General features: G+C 44.7%; 1 protein-coding gene and 1 long non-coding RNA gene across 4 annotated transcripts in view; both read right to left on the bottom strand.

Annotated features, from left to right (window-relative positions):
• The window catches only part of ARIH1 (ariadne RBR E3 ubiquitin protein ligase 1), a 113,609-nt gene extending 106,770 nt beyond the window's left edge, over positions 1–6,839 (bottom strand). For all 3 annotated transcript variants that reach the window (XM_028851099.2, XM_028851097.2, XM_028851098.2), the window contains exon 1: positions 6,155–6,839. In XM_028851099.2, the coding sequence (XP_028706932.1) occupies positions 6,155–6,185 (31 nt within the window). In that variant the 5' untranslated portion in view covers positions 6,186–6,839. The remainder of the gene's footprint in view (positions 1–6,154) is intronic.
• A 9,153-nt stretch (positions 6,840–15,992) lies between these two features.
• LOC144329967 (uncharacterized) lies at positions 15,993–19,268 on the bottom strand. Its single transcript, XR_013395736.1, has 2 exons — positions 18,882–19,268; positions 15,993–17,657 (listed from the first exon to the last, which is right to left on the bottom strand). It is a non-coding gene; the product is annotated as an uncharacterized LOC144329967 (long non-coding RNA).
• Positions 19,269–20,421: the final 1,153 nt, after the last annotated feature.

The following is a 20,421-nucleotide window of genomic DNA, read 5'->3' as shown; positions in this document are numbered from 1 at the left end:
CTGGGATTACAGGCACGCACCACCACACCCAGCTAGGGTATCACCATATTGGCCAGGCTGGTCTCAACCTCCTAACCTCAAGTGATCTGCGTGGCTCAGCCTCCAAAAGGGCTGGGATTATAGGCATGAGCCACCGTGCCTGGCCCCCTAATTAGTTTCTTAAACAATTTACCTTGCCTCATTAACCCACCTCTGTAGTAATCTATCACTACACATAACACACAGAGAAACACTACTGTTAAATTTCAACTACATCAGCAGTTCTCAAACTTTAGCTTGCATCACCATCACCTAGAAGACTTGTTAAAACAGCCAGACCCCATCCCCAGAGTTTGATTCATAGGACTACTGCCATAGCAATTCAACAAGTCAGTGTAATTTAAACTTACAGTTCAAGGAGATAAAGCTGGGAAAACATAGTCCAAGAGGAATAAATCTAAACCGTACCAAACACTTCAGTAACTTCAAAACACGGGTGCCTGCACACACCATGCACAGGCTTGTACATCCTCTTCCTCCTCTCCCAATTAATGAATTTAACTACGATATGCACACCTGAATTCAATTTCTTGGAAAACATGAACATCTCCAATTAACTGAGGTTTTTAAAATGCTAAACAAACAAAACCCTTAATGTAAAAAAGGACCAATCCAGTAATTCAACTCCCTCATTTTCAGTCCCAGATTAAAAACAAAACAACGCCGGGCAGCGTGGCTCACTGTGATCCCAGCACTTTGGGAGGTCGAGGCGGGCAGATCACCCGAGGTCGGGAGTTTGAGACCAGCCTGACCAACATGGAGAAACCCCATCTCTACTAAAAATACAAAATTAGCTGGGCGTGGTGACATATGCCTGTAATCCTAGCTACTCAGGAGGCTGAGGCAGGAGAATCGCTTGAACCTGGGAGGCAGAGGTGATCTGAGATCACGCCATTGCACTCCAGCCTGGGCAACAAGACAGAAACTCCATCTTAAAAAAAAAAAAAAAAGTTTGCCTGGGTACCATGGCTCACGCCTGTAATCCCAACGCTTTGGGAGGCCAAGGTGGGTGGCTCATTTGAGGTCAGGAGTTCGACACCAGCCTGGCCAACATGGTGAAACCTTGTCTAAAATACAAAAATTAGCTTGGTGTGGTGGTGAGTGCCTGTAATCCCAGTTACTTGAGAGGCTGAAGCAGGAGAATGGCTTGAACCCTGGAAGTGGAGGTTGCAGTGAGCCGAGATTGGGCTACTGCACTCCAGCCTGGGTGACACAGCGAGACTCATATCAAAAAAAAAAAAAAAAAATTGAAGGTTCTGAGATACTAACTAGACAGAGAAAAAACCAGGGCTATAACTGACTCCCCAACCAGTAAATAATATGCTAGAATAGTACACTGTCTTCCTTAGTTTAGGCTTGCAATCTCAACTTTGAGGTTCTTTAATTAAATCCCTTATAGGTGAAATAAATCTTTCAAACCAACAGCCAACAGAAAATTTCTTCAGTAAGACTTAAATATTTTAATGAGTTATTTGGCTGGGCACGGTGGCTCACAACTGTAATCCCAGCACTTTGGGAGGCCAAGGCAGGCAGATCATGAGGTCAAGAGATTGAGACCATCTGGCCAACATGGTGAAACCCAGTCTCTACTAAAAATACAAAAATTAGCTGGGCGTAGTGGCATGTGCCTATAGTCCCAGTTTCCCGGGAGGCTGAGACAGGAGAATCGCTTGAACCCGGGAGGCAGAAGTTGCACTGAGCCAATGTCGCACCACCACTGCTCTCTAGCCTGGCAACAGAGCAAAACTCTGTCTCAAAAAAAAAAAAAAAGTTATTTAGCATAATAGATCTTATAAAAGCAAGATACCTATCCACTGTTTTTTATACCTCCTCTCTGACCACTCACATTCAACAGTCCCAGGTCCATATTCCTCTCGGCACACACTCTAAATATGGTACAGGTTGACTATCACAAGTTTCTCAGATTTGGAATATTTAATTATACTTACAATCAGCATCCCTAATCTGACAATCCGAAATCCGAAATGCTGCAATGAGAATTTCCTTTGAACATCATCACATCAGTGCTCAAAAAGTTTTGGATTTCCAGCCCTACCACTTTGAGAGGCTGAGGTTCGAGGAGCACTTGAGGCCAGGAGTTTGAGACTGGCCTGGGCAACAAAACAAGACCCTGTGTCTCTACAAAAAAGAAAAAAAAATTAGCCAGGTGTAGTGCCACACACCTATAGTCCTAGCTACTCAGGAGCCTGAGGCAGGAGAAATCACTTTAGCTCAGGAGTTGGAGGTTGCAGTGAGCTATGATCTTGCCATTGCACTTCAGCCTGGGCAACAAAACAGTGATTTCAGAGCATTTCGGATATTTTGATTAGGTATACCCAATCTGTGCTCCTAAGAGCTGCTGCTCTTCTCACTCACTCTGCCTGAGTCAAAATCGTGACAGTGGATTAACTATCACTAGAAGTCTAAAATACAGAGACGCTCACGTTCCACCCCAGACTTCATTTATGAGTAGGAATCTCTGGAAGTGGAGTCCAAGGACCTCCATATTTCCTATCCCTATATGCTCCTTAGGCAAGAAGCATATCCTCTGCTTAACATAGTGCCTGGCATACTTAGAAAGCACAATCAACATCTGCTGGACACTGCTGTGGAAATACAAAATGGCAAGTTTAAATACTCCCAACTGCAGAATTGAACAGGGTTCATTTAATAATTTACCTAGCTACTTATACAGTTACATTAGAAAACCACTTTTTAGGCTGGGCACGGTGGCTCACGACTGTAATCCCAGCACTTTGGGAGGCCAAGTTGTGTGGATAACCTGGAGTCAGGAGTTCAAGATCGGCCTGGGCAACATGGTGAAACCCCCTCTCTACTAAAAAATACAAAAATTAGCTGGGTGTGGTGGTGCACACCTGTAATCCCAGCTACTCGGGAGGCTGAGGCAGGAGGATTGCTTGAACTCAGGAGGCAGAGGTTGTAGTGAGCCAAGATCACGCCACTGCACTCCAGCCTGGGCAGCAGAGTGAAACTCTGTCTCAAAAAAAAAAAAAAAAACCCTGGCCAGGCATGGTGGCTCACACCTGTAATCCCAGCACTTAGGGAGGCCAAGAAGGACAGATCACTTGAGGCCAGGAGTTCGGGACCAGCATGACCAACATGGCGAAATCTCGTAACACAAAAATCAGCTGGGCCTGGCGGCAGGTGTCTGTAATCCCAGATACCAGGGTGGGAGGCGGCTGGGGCGGGGAAGACTGAGGCAAGGGTAATCTCTTGAACCTGAGAGGTGGAGGTTGCAGTAAGCTGAGATCAGGCCACTGCACTCCAGCCTGGGTGACAGAGCAAGACTGTCTCCAAACAGAACAAAACAAAACAAAAAACTCAGATTTTTTTTTTTTTTCCTTAAAAGCTGAAAAGGCAAGCTAGGTAGCCACAAAGGATTTAAATAAAAGACCAAATTAAATATATTTGGTCTTTTATTTAAATGTTAACCGGGAAAGTATAGAAAGCCAGAAAACCAAGAGTTTTCTGAAAGAAAAATAAAGTTGACTTATTTGAAGACCAAACCTAACCTGTAGATATCCACAAATAACAGTATTTATGCTGTTGCCCAGAACTCCTCTCCCAGAAAAAGTAATCAAATTCCCAAGGAAACACTAAATTAATTTGGTGATCTTTTTACATTTCAAACTTTTTCACCTGCCAATGTATCTTACCTGATTTCATACTGAAAATTAGAATTGGAAACAGGGAATTTAAATTTTTAAGAATTAACAGTAAGCTCTCTAATGTAAACTAAGTAAAATTCAGTGTTTATCAAACCAACATTAAAAACCTAGATAACTGCTATTTCCAACCTCTGTTAAGTCTTACAAACCAGTAAGAGATAAATATCCCAAAGAGGTGCAATGGGCAAGAGAGGATAAAATGAGCAAAAAGCGAGGGGCAATTTAAAAAAGAAATACCAAGCCCAATAAACGAAAGTTCAATTTCACCAGGTTTTTTTTGCCCATCAAACACTGGTTGGGAAAACTAGCATAACTTTTCCGAAAGCAATGTGATAGTATGTATCAAACGCATTGAAAATGAGCAAATTCTTTTGACTCAGCAATTCACTTTATCCCAAGAAAGTAAGAACACTCAAAGACTGACCTATAATAATATTTTAAATGATGTTTATAAAAGCCAGAAACTAGAAAATAAAAAGGAAGGCAAATCACAGACTGATTAAATAAATCAGTTTGGATCGATAATCATGTAAGTTCTCGAAAAACTTACTTGACAGAAGGTTGTTCAGAGGATTTTTGTAATAATGTTTTTCCACTGAAAACACAGAACATACAGTACAGTTCCACTGTTATTAATGTCGAACCATATTAGTAGCTATCCAAAGGTCTAGAAAAATAACTACAGTTGACATTTTGGTGTAGGTCTCTGGGTGGCAGGCTTGTTTTGTCTTTTTATTTTTTCTTACCTAATCAGATTTGTCTTACACGTGCATCTTCTACAGGCCTGGCGCGGTGGCTGACGCCTGTAATCCAGCACTTTGCGAGGACGAGGCGGGCGGATCACGAGGTCAGGAGTTCGAGACCAGCCTGGCCAGCATGATGAAACCCGTCTCTACTAAAAATACAAAAAATTAGCTGAGCATGGTGGCGCACGCCTGTAGTACCAGCTACCGGGGAAGCTGAGGCAGGAGAACTGCATGAATCCGGCAGGCGGAGGTTGCAGTGAGCTGAGACTGCACCATTGAACTCCAGCCTGGGAGACACAGCGAGACTCTGCTTCAAACAAAAAAAAATTATCTTCTACAATCCTCAACTTCCTTCTTAGACTGCGTTCTCTATATTAAAAAATTAAGACTTCCACTATTTAGTAATGGCACTAGGTATCAGACATTTTTCTATTATGCAAAACGCTGTATTCAAACAGTGCCTGAATAGATAATTCAATTTTTAAAACTGTTACTTATAATACTATAAAAATCTGTTAATGATAGAAAGTCAACGAGTTGACAGTGCCATACTTCTAATTTGTCAATGAATATTTAGCCAACCAATTTATGTTAAAAACGAAATGATGACTGACAAGCAAGAGGCAATAGTAAGTAACTTGCTGCTCATATATGTTTCCTTCCAGGTTTTCTAAAAGTTGCACTAAATCAAGCTTCATTTTTATTCTTCGGCCATATCCCTGATTCCTCAGGACAAGTGAGGTTTTTTCCCCCAAAGAAATGAAGATTTTTGATTTTCTAAAGCTCAAAAATGCAAAATCTGACGCATATGGTTCACTGAGATGTGGTTATCAACTTACACCAAGCCTAACTTACCACAAAATAGAAAATATCAGAGAAAGGAGTTCACAAGCAGAAAGTCTCTTCTTTCTAACAATAGAGTCTTGTCCAATATTAGACAACACTGCGTTTTGTTGCCGTTTTAGCTACAAGGATGGGTATGCAATATGCAGTAACTATTCCAACAGCTTCAAGCAAGTAATATGCTACGACTAGAAAAAGTAGCAGTTAGGTCCCAAACAGCAAAAATGTAAAAAAGATGTAAGCAGAAGCCTCACCATCTGAAAAGGCCCATCAGCACCTCTTCCGAGAAATAGTTCCCTTCCCCCACCCTTTAAGTAGGCACTTGAGACTGCCAAGATCCATTTCTTTATTAACTGGTGCCCACTTGGGGCAACTGTACACCAAGCTGCTCTAAGGCCTACTCTAATCCCTTCCAAAAGTGCTCAAATGAGGCTAAGGCCGGGGTAACCCTCGTCGGGGCCCAATTCTTCCTGACTCCTCTTCCCCACCCCACCTCCTCCGCCCCGCCCCAGTAGGCGCTCGCCCAGGCAAAGAAAGGACACCGGGGCCGGGGACTGGCAGAAATTGCCCGCAAGAGAAGGCTTAGGCGGCCGAAGGCCTCCGCCATAGCAGGACTTGGGAAGCACCGCCCCCAGAGTACCTCCCCACACCCGGCTAATCGGCGAACCTCTGCTTTCGACACCCTCTATCCCCAGCAGAGGCAGCGGAGAAGACAAGGCCGGGAGGCACCGGGCTGGGCTGCGCACCAGGCCCAGGCCTGTCCCTTGGGACCGCGCGTGCAGCCTGAATCCGCTCCCCGGTTGAGCCCGGTCCAGCTGGCGCGGCGGCCACCCTCACCTGGATGACCTCGTTGACCTCCCGGATACATTCCACCATGTGTTGTAGAATCTGCTCGGCCGTGAGCACCTCGTAGCGGTAATCCTCCTCCTGCTCGTGCCCCGGCCCGCCACCACCGCCGCCGCCGCCGCCGCCGCCGCCACCACCGGGCCCCAGAGCGCTGCCGCCGCCACCGCCCGTCTCCCCGCACAGCAGTCCGTCCCGCTCCCCGCCGACGCCCAGGCCGGGCTCCACCAGCTCCACCTCGCCCAGATCCAGGGTATCATCGTCCGGCTCGTCGTCGTCTTCGTCCTCCTCCTCCTCGGCGCCGCTGTCCTCCTCACTGCACTCCTCGTCCTCGTCGAACTCGTAGTTGTAGCCCTCGTCCGAGTCCATGGCGCGACGCGCGGGGGCCCGGCGGACGCTGGCCGAGGCGGGGAGAGGGCGGGGACGCCGAGGCCCCGGCTCTCGCTCCGGCTCCGGCTGATGTCCGGACGCAGGCCTGGCTCCGGCCCCGCGGGCCGCGGCTCCTCCCCAGGAGCGGCGGTTGGCGTTTGACTGCTGGTGGCGGCGGGGAGGGCGCGGAGGAGGGAGGGAGGGAGCGAGGGGGCCGCTTGCTGCCCGCCTCAGTCAGACGCGGCTCCGCTCCGGCCTCCGAGAGAAAACAGTCCCCAGCGCCACCTCTACGGCCGCTGCTATCGCTACTGAGCCAACAAAGGGGCGTGCGTCACCGCGTCGCGTTGCGTCGTCGCGTCACTCCTCTTTGCGTCACTGCGCCCCGCCCCGCCGCCCCTGCGTGGAGCCCGGGGAGACCCCACGGCCCGGCCTACCTGGGCCTAGGACTTGAGCGGGAGTTGCCTTCTCGGTTCGGTCCGCTGCCGCTGTGAGGGCCGAGCGGAAACCCGTAGAGCTTTTATGTGAAGAGATTGCGGCCTCCTGGTCACCAGTCACCGAGAGAGGGACCCCTGGACCGCCTAGGTGGTGGTGTTTGCCGCAGGCCATAGGGATCCAGCTCCCTCCGGCAGTCCCATGGGGACGCGGCCTTCCCACCCGGGCGGAAAGGCGCTTCCCGCCCGCCCTGCGGTAATCCCGGAAGCCGTGATCTGTTAATCTAAAATTTCTGTTGCTTTGGCTACTGATGGAAACCTGTTGTAAGTGGAACCTCTAAACTGTATGACAGGCGAACCCACTTTAGGTAGCTGTGTGATCCTGTTCACTTGTACAGACATGCTGTGGTTTTTAAGTCTCCTATAATGACGTCATTTTAAAGAGGCATTTCCTCAACCCCGCTGATTAGAGCGCCTCTTGAGGGCCCTAAACAATGTAAACAGCGATGGTTTTCATGAATTGAGCACTGTGTAAGGGCTTTACATATATTCTGTTTCATCTTCATGGAGCCATAGTACCCATTTTATACCTGAGGAACCTGAAGCTCAGAAAGGAAAAGGGACCTGGCCAAGACCACATAACCCTTGCCCTATTTTAGCCGCTGGATGCCCCAAAACATGAATCAAAAATGCATTGTAATGCATATGTATTATATACTGTATAGTACATAAAAGACATGAATGCTTCAACAAAATACAGGCAATAATAGAAATATCTACAAGGGCCAAATGTAGCAAGAGAGATAATGCTTGAATCTCATCTGAAAGTGTGCTATGTGAGCTGAGTGTTGTTGAATGGCTAGGAGTTCAACAGAGAAGGCAGGGAAGATGGTCTGGCCACAGAGACCAAGCAAAAGCGCAGAAGGTGTCAAGTAATTAATAGTTTGGGAGCTTAAAGTGCATGGAGGGTAGATGGCAAAATATTAGGCAAGTTAGTCAGGGGTCATGTCAGTAAGAGCATTTTATGCCTTTTTAAGAGTGGGCTTAAATCTTTGTAAACAGGACATGAGAGCCAGACAAGTGTTATGAAGGAAGAAGAGGCATAAGAAGGCTCCCTCTTGAGATAATCTGAAGAATTGGCCAGATTGAAAACCTTTTACAATCTAAATCCCTGCTTTGTTGATAAATCTTACTGTTCAACCTATAGGTTCCCTTTGGAAATTGATTTTGAAAAGTGAAAAATTCCATTATAATGTTAAAAAGCCTCTACCAATTTGTCCATTTTGTAAGTTTCGAAATACTGATAATTTCTTAACCTCAGGATTTAAAAAGTAAAGCTTTTAACCTCTACTGATAGGTCTAGGTTCTTTTTTGTTCTTTTTTTTTTTTTTTTTTTTTTGAGATGGAGTCTTGCTCAGTTGCCCAGGCTGGAGTGCAGTGGTGCAATCTCTGCTCACTGCAAGCTCCACCTCCTGGGTTCACGCCATTCTCCTGCCTCAGCCTGCCAAGTAGCTGGGACTACAGGCGCCCACCACCACGCTTGGCTAATTTTTTTTGTATTTTTAGTAGAGACGGGGTTTCACCATGTTAGCCAGGATGGTCTCGATCTCCTGACCTCGTGATCCACCCGCCTCAGCCTCCCAAAGTGTTGGGATTACAGGCGTGAGCCACCGCACCCAGCCCTTTTTTTTTTTTTTTTTTTTTGAGACGGAGTCTCACTCTGTTGCCCAGGCTGGAGTGCAGTGGCAATCTCAGCTCACTGCAACCTCCACCTCCCAGGTTCAAGCAATTCTCCTGTCTCAGCCTCCTGAGTAGCTGGGACTATAGGCGCATGCCACCACCCCAGGCTAATTTTTGTATTTTTAGTAGAGACAGGGTTTCACCATATTGGCCGGGCTGGTCTCGAACTCCTGACCTCAGGTGATCCAGCTGCCTCAGCCTCCCAAAGTGCTGGCATTACAGGTGTAAGCCATGGTGCCCAGCCAGGTCTAGGTTCTTTGATTCAGTGTTCCTATTTAGCAATTCTAGATTGCTGCCACAACTAAGGCAAGCCATAGACACAAGCAACACTTCTCTCCACCCGGTCTCCATTGTGATATTACCTACAGAAAAATTCAGTAGGTACCTAATCAGTACTCTAAACTCCTTTGCCTCACCTTTTCATCGTACCCCTACCTTGAATGAACCCTACCATCCATATTCTCCCCTTTGATAATGGAACAGCTGACCACTATTAGAGAAATGTGCATAGCCATCTGTATTCTATTACTAAATTTCTTTTTTTTTTTTTTTTGGAGGCACTCTTACTCTGGCACCCAGGCTGGAATGCGGTACTGTGATCACTACTGCAGCCTCGATGTCCCGGGCTCAAGTGATCCTCCCACTTCAGCCTCCTGAGTTGCTGGGACTACAGGTGCACACCACCATGCCTGGCTAATTTTTTAATTTTTTTGTGTATATACATCTCACTATGTTGCTCAGACTGGTCTGGAACTCCTGGCCTCAAGCAATCCTCCCACCGTGGCCTCCCAAAGTGCTAGGATTATAGGCGTGAGCCACTACACCCAGCCTACTTAATTTCAATCACCAAGCACAACTCAACCCTCAATACTTCCCAGCAATCCTATTAAATTTTTCCGGATTGTTCTCCCTCTCTCAGCAACTCTTTCACACCTTTGCCAATTTCCTAAAACTTCCAACCCTGCCCTTTCACATCTTCTCAAAGCACATGACTTTTTAAGTCACAGAGGAATTTGAAAATATCAGGACCAATGTGACTTGAGACATGCTGAGCAAAGAAGAGGGTATTAAGGGATAAAGTCAGATAAAGCAGATCAAGGTAGGGGCCAGTATGGGCCTTGTAGGTCATCTTAAGCAGTTTACATTATTGCAGTGGCAATTATTAAAGGGTTTTAAGCAGAAGAGTGAAACTATATGATCTGTGTTTTTGAAAGATAACTGGGCCGGGCGCAGTGGCTCAAGCCTGTAATCCCAGCACTTTGGGAGGCCGAGACGGGTGGATCACGAGGTCAGGAGATCAAGACCATCCTGGCTAACAGGGTGAAACCCCGTCTCTACTAAAAAAATACAAAAAAACTAGCCGGGCGAGGTGGCGGGCGCCTGTAGTCCCAGCTACTCGGGAGGCTGAGGCAGGAGAATGGCGTAAACCCAGGAGACGGAGCTTGCAGTGAGCTGAGATCCGGCCGCTGCACTCCAGCCTGGGCAACAGAGTGAGACTCCGTCTCAAAAAAATAATAATAAAATAAAATAAAAAGATAACTGACTGCTTTATGGAGAATGGACTATGAAAACAAAGCAATTACGAGGCTATTTCAATAGTCCAACTAAGTAGTGATAATAGCCTGAACTAGGGTTGTGGCAGTGGAGGTGATAAGAAGCGGTCAGATGGAGATAGAATTTGAAAGCAGAGCCAAAATATTTGCTGATGGCTTGACAGTGGGTTTGATGCAGGAAACAAGGATGCCTACTATATTTGGAGCTTGAGCGACTGGGTGAATGGTGGCATCACTTACTGAAACATGTTATTTGAGGTGGTCATTAGACATCAGGGTAGAGGTGTTGAGTAGGCACTTCCATAAACTAAAGTACAAGACTGAAGGTCAGGAAAAATTAGAGCTGGAGATAGAATTTTACCAGAGTTTACACCAGCAATATTGAGAAGTGGCATAGGATAAAGGTGAAGAGGATAAAAGTTATTGAAGCAGATGGACCTGAATTTGCCTCTGCCCCTCTTGTTGCTGTCTGTAACCTTAAGCAAATTACTAAGCCTCTCTTTTAGAGGTTTACTTTAGAGGATCATAATTCCTGTTCTCATAGGATTATTTGTATCAGATAAAATTATGTATTTAAAGCACTTGACACAGTACCTGGCACATAGTTAAGTACTCACAGAATCAGAGCTTTTAAAAAGTGTCATAAGTCACCTTTATAATCTTTTAATCAGTTTTTGTTTGTTTGAGATGGAGTCTTGCTCTCTCACCCAGGCTGGAGTGCAGTGGCATGATCTCAGCTCACTGTAAGCTCCGCCTCCCGGGTTCAGGCAATTCTCCTGCCTCAACCTCCTGAGTAGCTGGGACTATAGGCACACACCACCAAGCCTGGCTAATTTTTGTATTTTTAGTAGAGACAGGGTTTTACCATGTTGGTCAGGCTGGTCTCGAACTCCTGACCTCATGATCCTACCGCCTCGGCCTCCCAAAGTGCTGGGATTACTGTCATGAACCACCACACCAGGCCTAATCAGTTTTATTTTAATTCTGCTTATATGTACACAGCCTGTGTCATCTCGATTTTCTAGGGAAGACAATTGGTCTGATTTTTTCCTCAGAAACCTTTTCCATGACTTCATTTTTTATTACAGTGCTTCTGAATTTTTGGGTCTCCTATCCATGGATAAACCATGATAACCATGGTTTGATGGTTAATTAACTTTCGTTCTATACATATTTTTATAGAACTAATTAGTTAACATTCATTCTATACATATTTTGGAAACCATCTTAGATTCAGGTTAGGTTATGGTGCTATTTAAGGAAAACCAGTAGAACAACTTCTCTCTGGCCCCAGATTGGCCAAGGGATGACCCACATACATTATTTTGTTTTGTTTTTTAATGACTTGTTCTTAAAGGTATTGCATGTGTTATTGTTTTCCCAGCTATGGTGATTACTAGCTAGAAGCACAGTAGTCTCTAAACAATAACAGGAAAAGGTTCTTGAAAAAGAAAATACACAAATTAATTCCTTTTTGGTGCCGAGATAATCATTGTTGGTAATTTGGCACTCCCGTTGTCCCCAAGTCCTAGTAAGGTAAAAAAATATTGGTATACATTTATAAAATATCTATTCATGGGGCAAAATTCCATAAATATTTATATGCTAACCAAATGATTATGTACTGAATACCAACAGGAAGACTATGCAGGTGCTTTTCAGATAAATATAAATTACAATAGCACTGGAATTTTTCTAAGGGCAGATAATAGAAGTGTAAGCTATGGAAAAGCCAACTGTACCAACTGTTCCAGTTGGCTCAGGACAGGGGTTTCCTGGGACACTGAATTTTCAGTACCCACCCTGGGAAGTCCCAGACAAGCTGGGATGGTTTGGTCACCCTACAGGGCCTCTGACCAAAAATTCTTGTATGTAAGCAACTGTCTCTAAAATCAAGTGAGAAGAAATTGCTTTTTGTCATTTTGTTTATAAAATTACTGTTAATGCAGCAGTTTTTGTTTTTGTTTTGTTTTGTCCTTTGTTGGGGGTTGGGGGCGGAAACGAAGTCTCACTCTGTCGCCCAGGTTGGAGTGCAATGACATGATCTCGGCTCACTGCAACCTCTGCCTCCTGGTTCAAGTGATTCTTCTGTCTCAGCCTCCCGCGTAGCTGGGATTACAGGAATGCGCCACTAAGCCTGGCTAATTTTTTGTATTTTTAGTAGAGACAGGGTTTCGCCATGTTGGCCGGGCTGGTCTCAAACTCCTGACCTCAGGTGATCCACCTGCCTTGGCCTCCCAAAGTGCTGGGATTACAGGCGTGAGCCACCGCGCCGGGCCTGTTTTTTTTATTGTTTTGTTTGTTTGTCTGTTTGTTTTGAGACGCAGTCTGGCTCTGTCACTCAGGCTGGAGTGCAGTGGTGCGATCTCGGCTCACTGCAACCTCCGCCTCCCGGGTTCAAGCGATTCTCCTGCTTCAGTCTCCCGAGTAGCTGGGACTAAAGGTGTGTGCCACCACGCCCAGCTAATTTTTTATATTTTTAGTAGAGACGGAGTTTCACCATGTTAGCCAGGATGGTCTCAATCTCCTTACTTTGTGATCCGCCCGCCTCAGCCTCCCAAAGTGCTGGGATTACAGGCGTGAGCCACTGCGCCCGGCCTGTTTTTTGTTTTTTAATGTTTTAGGTGTTCCTGTGTTTTACCAGGAAGGAGGTAAAGAAATTAAAATTAAATTTTATTGCAAATTTAATATTAAATTTTAATCAAAGCACAAAAAGAGACACTGATAAGCTGAGTACTTTGCATTTCTGTAAAAGCATCTATGTATTTCAAATTTTGTTATAGATACCAATCGAGTATTACAGCATTATTGAGAGATCATATCACACCAGTTCTAAGTGTTAATAATAAGGTATAGAGAAACCGAAGTTACATGCCACATTAGAAGTCTGGTAGAGGCCGGGCGCGGTGGCTCAAGCCTGTAATCCCAGCACTTTGGGAGGCCGAGACGGGTGGATCACGAGGTCAGGAGATCGAGACCATCTTGGTGAACATGGTGAAACCCCGTCTCTACTAAAAAATACAAAAAACTAGCCGGGCGAGGTGGCGGCGCCTGTAGTCCCAGCTACTCGGGAGGCTGAGGCAGGAGAATGGCGTGAACCCAGGAGGCGGAGCTTGCAGTGAGCTGAGATCCGGCCACTGCAACTCCAGCCCGGGAGACAGAGCGAGACTCCGTCTCAAAAAAAAAAAAAAAAAAAAAAGAAGTCTGGTAGAGATAGTGACAACCAAAAGCAGAACCCAAGATTCTTAACTGCAGCCATTTCTTTACAATCTCCCCATCCTGGTACAGTGACTCACGCCTGTAATCCCAGCACTTTGGAAGACCAAGGTGGGACAATTACTTGAGGCTAGGAGTTTTAGACCAGCCTGGGCAACATAGTGACACCCTGCCTCTACAAAAAAATAAAAAGTAAGCAAATTAGCGAGGGCTGAGTGCAGTGGCTCATGCCTGTTATCCTAGCACTTTGGGAGGCCGAGATGGAAGACTCACTTGAGCGCAGGAGTTCAAGGCCAACCTGGGCAACATAGCAAGACCCTATCTCAAAAAAAAAAAGAAAATATTAGCCAAGCATGGTGGTGCATGCATGTACTCCCAGCTACTCAGGAAGCTAAGACAGAAGGATCTGTTGAGCCTCCAGGAATTTGAAGCTGCAGTGAGCTATGATCACGCCACCGTATTCCAGCCTGGATGACAGAGTAAGGCCCTGTTTCTAAAAATAAAAATAAAAGATATTCTCTACCTTACCTTTCTTACAGAAACACAGTTGTCCCTTGATATCTGCAGGAGATTGGTTCCAGGACCCCAACAGATAAGAAAATCTATGGTTGCTCAAGTCCCTTATGTAAAATGGCATGCTATTTGCATATAACCTATATACATCCTCTCAAGCACTTTAAATCATCTCTAGATTACTTGTAACACCTAGCGCAATGTAAATGCTTTGTAAATATTGGTTATATTGTATTGTTACATTTGATTTTTTTAATTGCCGTATTCTTACTTTTTATTTATTTATTTATTTTTAATGTTTTCAGTCCATGGTTGGTTGAATCTGTGGATGTGGAACCTGCAGATACAAAGGGGCCTATTGTACAGGGTCTATAGACTTTATTATTGAGCCTGAGCTTTTATACAAGTAATTATCTAATGTGTGATAAGATAATGCTGGAACTAGAGGCCAGGCATGCTGGCTCATGCCTGTAATCCTAGCACTTTGGGTGGCCAAAGTGGGCAGACTTTGGCCTCAGAAGACAGAACTCCTGAGGTCAGGAGTTCGAAACCAGCCTGACCAACATGGTGAAACCCCGTCTCTACTAAAAATACCAAAAAATTAGTCAGGCGTGGTGGTGGACACCTGTAATCCCAGCTACTCAGGAGGCTGAGACAGGAGAATCGCTTGAACCCAGGAGGCGGAGGTTGCAGTGAGCCGAGTTCATGCCACTGCACTCCAGCCTGGGCGACAGAGCAAGACTCCATCTCAAAAAAAAAAAAAAAAGATAATGCTGAAACTAAAAATAGAGTATATACTATCATACAATTGTACAAATGTACAAAACCATAGTGTCTGTTGCCCCATGATTGCAATATACATTTATTCGGCCTTAAATGTGTGCTTACACTACAACAAAAAGTAACATAGGATGACCTTCCAAAAAGTGAACATATATTTATCCTAATGACTTAAGGACTTGAAGGAAAAGTTTTTTGTCACTAAAGTTTGCAAAAGAAACATTTCTCTGTAGTTCACAATATATCTATTTTGTTGTTTTATGGATGTATTTAAATGGATGAATGGGCAAAAAGTGAGCAAATATATTATTGCGTCTATACTAGATGTCACACTAGATGCATATGCATTTTTTTTTTGAGACAGAGTCTCACTTTGTTGCCCAGGCTGGAGTACAGTGGCAAGATCTCTGCTCACCACAAGCTCCGCCTCCCGGGTTCACGCCATTCTCCTGACAGCCTCCCGAGTAGCTGGGACTACAGGCGCCGCCACCATGCCTGGCTAATTTTATGTATTTTTAGTAGAGATGGGGTTTCACCGTGTTAGCCAGGATGGTCTCGATATCCTGACCTCGTGATCCACCCGCCTCGGCCTCCCAAAGTGTTGGGATTACAGGCGTGAGCCACCGCACCCGGCTACATATGCATTTTTAATTTATTCTTTATGATCTTGTGAAGTCGGAAGTCTTAACTTCATTTTAGAGATGAGAAAAAAGCTCAAAGGTGAAAGTAATTTACCAAAGTACACAACAGGTGGCAGAACCTTGATTCAGATCCAAGTTTTCAGAGTTCAAGTCCAGATTTTTTTTCATATAATTCTCAGTGATTATAAGAAGATCTTACTCTAAAATTTGTCTTTGTATTTTTATAAGGGAGTAATTGCTATCAATGCTACTGCTTTCTGGATTGGCAGCCATAAACATTGACTGTATGTAGTATTTGTTCCTCCTGGAACTAGGTAATAAAAGTGGCATAGTGAATAGACGTGTTATCTTCTGCTCACAACGTTCTACTTTATTCTTATAAATATAATCTTAGCATTCTTTGTTGTTGTTGTTGTTGTTGTTTGAGACGGTCTCGCCCTGTCGCCCAGGCTGGAACGCAATGGCGCAATCTCAGCTTACTGCAACCTCCACTTCTCAGGTTCAAGCAATTCTCCTGCCTCAGCCTCCCAAGTAGCTGGGATTACAGGTGCCCGCCACCACACCCCACTAATTTTATGTATTTTTAATATATTTTTAGTAGACATGGGGTTTCACCATGTTGGCCAGGCTGCTCGCAAACTCTCGACCTCAGGTGATCCACCTTGGCCTCCCGAAGTGTCGGGATTACAGGTGTGAGCCACTGCACCTGGCTTAATGTTAGCATTCTTAATGAAGACTTAAAGTACATGAGCCATGATTTTTTTGGTCAACCAATCAATAGTTACTTATCAGTATCTACTCAGTGCAAAGCACCTTTCTAGGGATTCTGGAGAAATAAAGAGATTATAATTTAGGGAAAGAGATAAATTAAAAGGTTAATTTTAAAAATGATAACTGCACAATTGAAGAGATGTCACAAGCCAAGAACAATGGCACAAATGGTAGTGCTAAAGAAGTTCTTGGTCATGGTGCCACGTGCCTGTAACCCCAGTTACTTGAGAGGCTGTGGCAAGAGGGTTGTTTGAACCAAGGTGTTCAAGACTAGCAACATAGCAAGTCTCCATCTCAAAAAAAAAAAAAGTTACAGAAAAAAAATAGATTCAAATCCTAGCTAGGAAAAAAAAGGAGATAGAAGTCACTAGACTGGCATATTCTACAAAAGCATAATATGCTAGACTTTCTTATGCCTCCTGCCTTTGTACCTGCTGTTGCCTCTGCCTGACCTCCTTCCCACCTACTCTTTCCCACAAACTAATTCACGCGTTTCAAAACTACTGTCTTTTTCATATCATTTCTAACATGGTGCTTAATGCCTAGAACATGTAGTCATCTATGTATTGCCCATTCCCAACAAACTTCCAAGCTTTTGTTAATGCTGTAATGAATGTAAACCTAAAGTTTATGAATTAGTATAAACCTAAATGTCTGAAAATAATAGACATTTATTGTATTCTTACCTCAAAATATGTTGAATCTTGCCAACATTAAATCAACACTGGTGTTCTTGCCTGTTAATTCTTCTAGGTGTTCATGAAAACTTGAAGGTTGTGTGGAGCAGAAGGAAGAGGGGGTCTGATATGCATGTTCTCCATGGCCCTCCTTATCTAGAATTTCTCTAAGGCAAATGCTTATTTTACCTCCCACATCCCCAGTGGTACTTCAGCCTTTAATACTTCATGGCAAGATAGGATTGATGTTGGAATCCAACTAAATTGGACACAAACGATACAATGCAGCTTGGTTATGAATGAATAAAGGACTGTAACAGGAAGAAAAAATCTTTAGGACTTGAAGATTGTAGTAATAGTAAACTCAGAAATAGCAGCACCCAGCAGGACCACACAGCCCCAAAGTTTTCAGAAATGAAAAAGCTTTGTTTTTTGTCTTTTTGTTTTCTCTCTTGGTTTTTTGGTTCTTTTGGTTTGTTTAATTTGAGACAATACCATGATTTAGTAGGCATAGTCACCTCTTCCACTCCAGGAACCAAATGCCACTCCTTACAGTTATTTTGCAATGTGGCAAGAACCGGTTTTTCAATTACATCTTTCTAGCTGTACCCTCACAGACATCTTTAGTAAAGTAATAATGGAGAAATTGTGATACATGACAAGAAGTCTTGATAAGGCACTTCACATTTTGCTTTCCGGAAAAGATAATTTAACGTTGGATATGTGGATTGACACATTTAAATTGCTGAAGCAGTATACCAAGTTCCTTTTTTAAAATTATTTTGAGGTGGAGTTTCAGTTTCGCTCTTGCCCAGGCTGGAGTGTAATGGCGCGATCTCGGCTCACCACAGCCTCTGCCTCCCAGGTTCAAGCAGTTCTGCCTCAGCCTCCCAAGTAGCTGAGATTACAGGTATGCGCCACCATGCCCGGCTAATTTTGTATTTTTAGTAGAGATGGGATTTCTCCATGTTGGTCAGGCTGGTCTCAAACTCCTGACCTCAGGTGATCCGCCTGCCTTGTCCTCCCAAAGTGCTGGAATTACAGGCATGAGCCACAGCACTGGGCCTCAAGTTCCCATTTTAAAGAATTTGATAGGACAATAAAGTAATTAAAATCATTACATTGTATCTACATGTTATTAAAACAGAATAGTCCTGGAGGTTTATACTATATTGATTACTATATTTGTTTACATTAAACAAAGCCGAGTATGTACGGACACATTTTTTTTTCTAGATCACAAGCTGCATGTATGAGCCATGAGCCTTTGTTTCTCCTAAGTGAGTGTATATGGGAGGTTGAAAGGGGAGAGGGTCAGACAGAGGGATGAGATATTGTGCAAAAGTGAGTATTGTTACTCAACTGACTTTGAGAGGCACAATAGTGTGGTAGTTAGCACCATACGTGCCAGAGCTAGAAACCCTACTTATTAAATATGTGACCTTAGGCAAATTGGTTTACCTCTTACAAGCCTATTTCCTCATCTGAGAAAAAAAAAAGAGGAAAAATAATAAGATTTTCTTCATTGGATTGTAATGATGAAATGAGTTGGTGTAAAGGACTTACATTATTATTATTTGACACAGGAAGTGTACAGAGCTTTGTTTTAGGTCTGACTATAAACAAAGATGATTATTCAATTTTAAAGTGGTGGCCCTTTGAAGAAAACAAAGCAATATTCATTTGTCAAATTGTTGAAAATGCTACTGTGCTCTTCTTGTATGCCTGTATTTTTATTAGTTAATTCAACAAGTCAGTTGTTCACTAACATGTCAGGCACTGTGCTAGATGTTGAGGTTAAGAAGATAAATAGGCCAGACGCGGTGGCTCACGCCTGTCTGTAATTCCAGCACTTTGGGAGGCCGAGGCTAGTGGACTGCCTGAGGTCGGGAGTTTTGAGACCAGCCTGGCCAGACGGTGAAATCCCGTCTCTACTAAAAATGCAAAAAAAAAAAACAAAAACAAAAAATTAGCCAGGTATGGTGGCAGGGAGGCAGAGGTTGCAGTGAGCCGAGATCCCGCCATTGCACTCCAGCCTGGGCAACAGAACGAGACTCCGTCTCAAAAAAAAGAAAAGATAAATAAAACCATTTCAGCTCTCAAGAAGTTCTCAGACTAGTAAGAGAAGCAGACATGTAAACCATTAATTATAACATAAGTACTATAGTAGAAGTATGATCTGAATGTTAGAGAAGCAGGAATATATGTATCTAACTCAGTGTAGAAGGCACACAAGGGTGTAATGGAAGGATTCCTAGAGAAAGTGTGGCCTGAGCTGGCTGGACGTAGTGACCTATGCCTGTAATCCCAGCACTTTGGGAGGCTGAGGCAGGCGGATCACGAGGTCAGGAGATCGACACCATCCTGGCTAAGACGGTGAAACCCCGTCTCTACTAAAAATACAAAAAAAAAAATTAGCCAGCTGGCGCCTGTAGTCCCAGCTACTCTAGAGACTGAAGCAGGAGAATGGCGTGAACCCGGGAGGCGGAGCTTGCAGTGAGCCGAGACCGCGCCACTGCACTCCAGCCTGGGCGACACAGCAAGACTCTGTCTCAAAAAAAAAAAAAAAAAAATAGCGGGGCGTGGTGGCTTACACCTGTAATCCCAGCACGTTGGGAGGCAGAGGCAGGTGGATCACGAGGTCAGGACATGGAGACCATCCTGGCTAACACGATGAAACCCCATCTCTACTAAAAATATTTTTTTAAAAAATTAGCCGGGGCCGGGCGCGGTGGCTCAAGCCTGTAATCCCAGCACTTTGGGAGGCCGAGACGGGTGGATCACGAGGTCAGGAGATGGAGACCATCCTGGCGAACACAGTGAAACCCCGTCTCTACTAAAACTACGAAAAAAAAACTAGCCGGGCGAGGTGGTGGGCGCCTGTAGTCCCAGCTACTTGGGAGGCTGAGGCAGGAGAATGGCGGGAACCCGGGAGGCGGAGCTTGCAGTGAGCTGAGATCCGGCCACTGCACTCCAGCCTGGGCGACAGAGCGAGACTCCGTCTCAAAAAAAAAAAAAAAAAAAAAAAAAATTAGCCGGGCGTGGCAGCGGGCACCTGTAGTCCCACCTACTCGGGAGGCTGAGGCAGGAGAACAGCATGGATCCGGGAGGCAGAGCTTGCAGTGAGCCAGGATCGAGCCACTGCACTCTAGGCTGGGCGACATAGCAAGACTCCGTCTCAAAAAAAAGTGTGACCTGAGCTGCACATTGGAGGACAAATAAATGATGTTCTGGGAAGAGGAATGTGAATGTACATATAAAATATGTTAAGTGTGAAAAACGGCATATTTGAGCCATGCCCTATTGGGGGAACTGCCAGAAATTAAGCATGCCTGAAATTTTGGGTGTATATAAGACCGTTACGGCCTGGCACGGTGGCTCATGCTTGTAATCCCAGCACTTTGGGAGCCGAGGCAGGAGGATCACAGGAGGCTAGGAGTTTGAGACCAGCCCGGCCAACATGGCGAAACCCTGTCTCTACTGAAAATACAAAAAATTAGGCAAAGGTAGTGGCACTTGCCTGTAATCACAGTTACTTGGGGGAGGGCTGAGGCACAAGAATCGCTTGAA

Source organism: Macaca mulatta, chromosome 7 (assembly GCF_049350105.2).
Source record: "Macaca mulatta isolate MMU2019108-1 chromosome 7, T2T-MMU8v2.0, whole genome shotgun sequence".
Classification (NCBI taxonomy): Eukaryota; Metazoa; Chordata; class Mammalia; order Primates; family Cercopithecidae; genus Macaca; species Macaca mulatta.
This window is presented reverse-complemented; position numbering and strand designations above follow the sequence as displayed.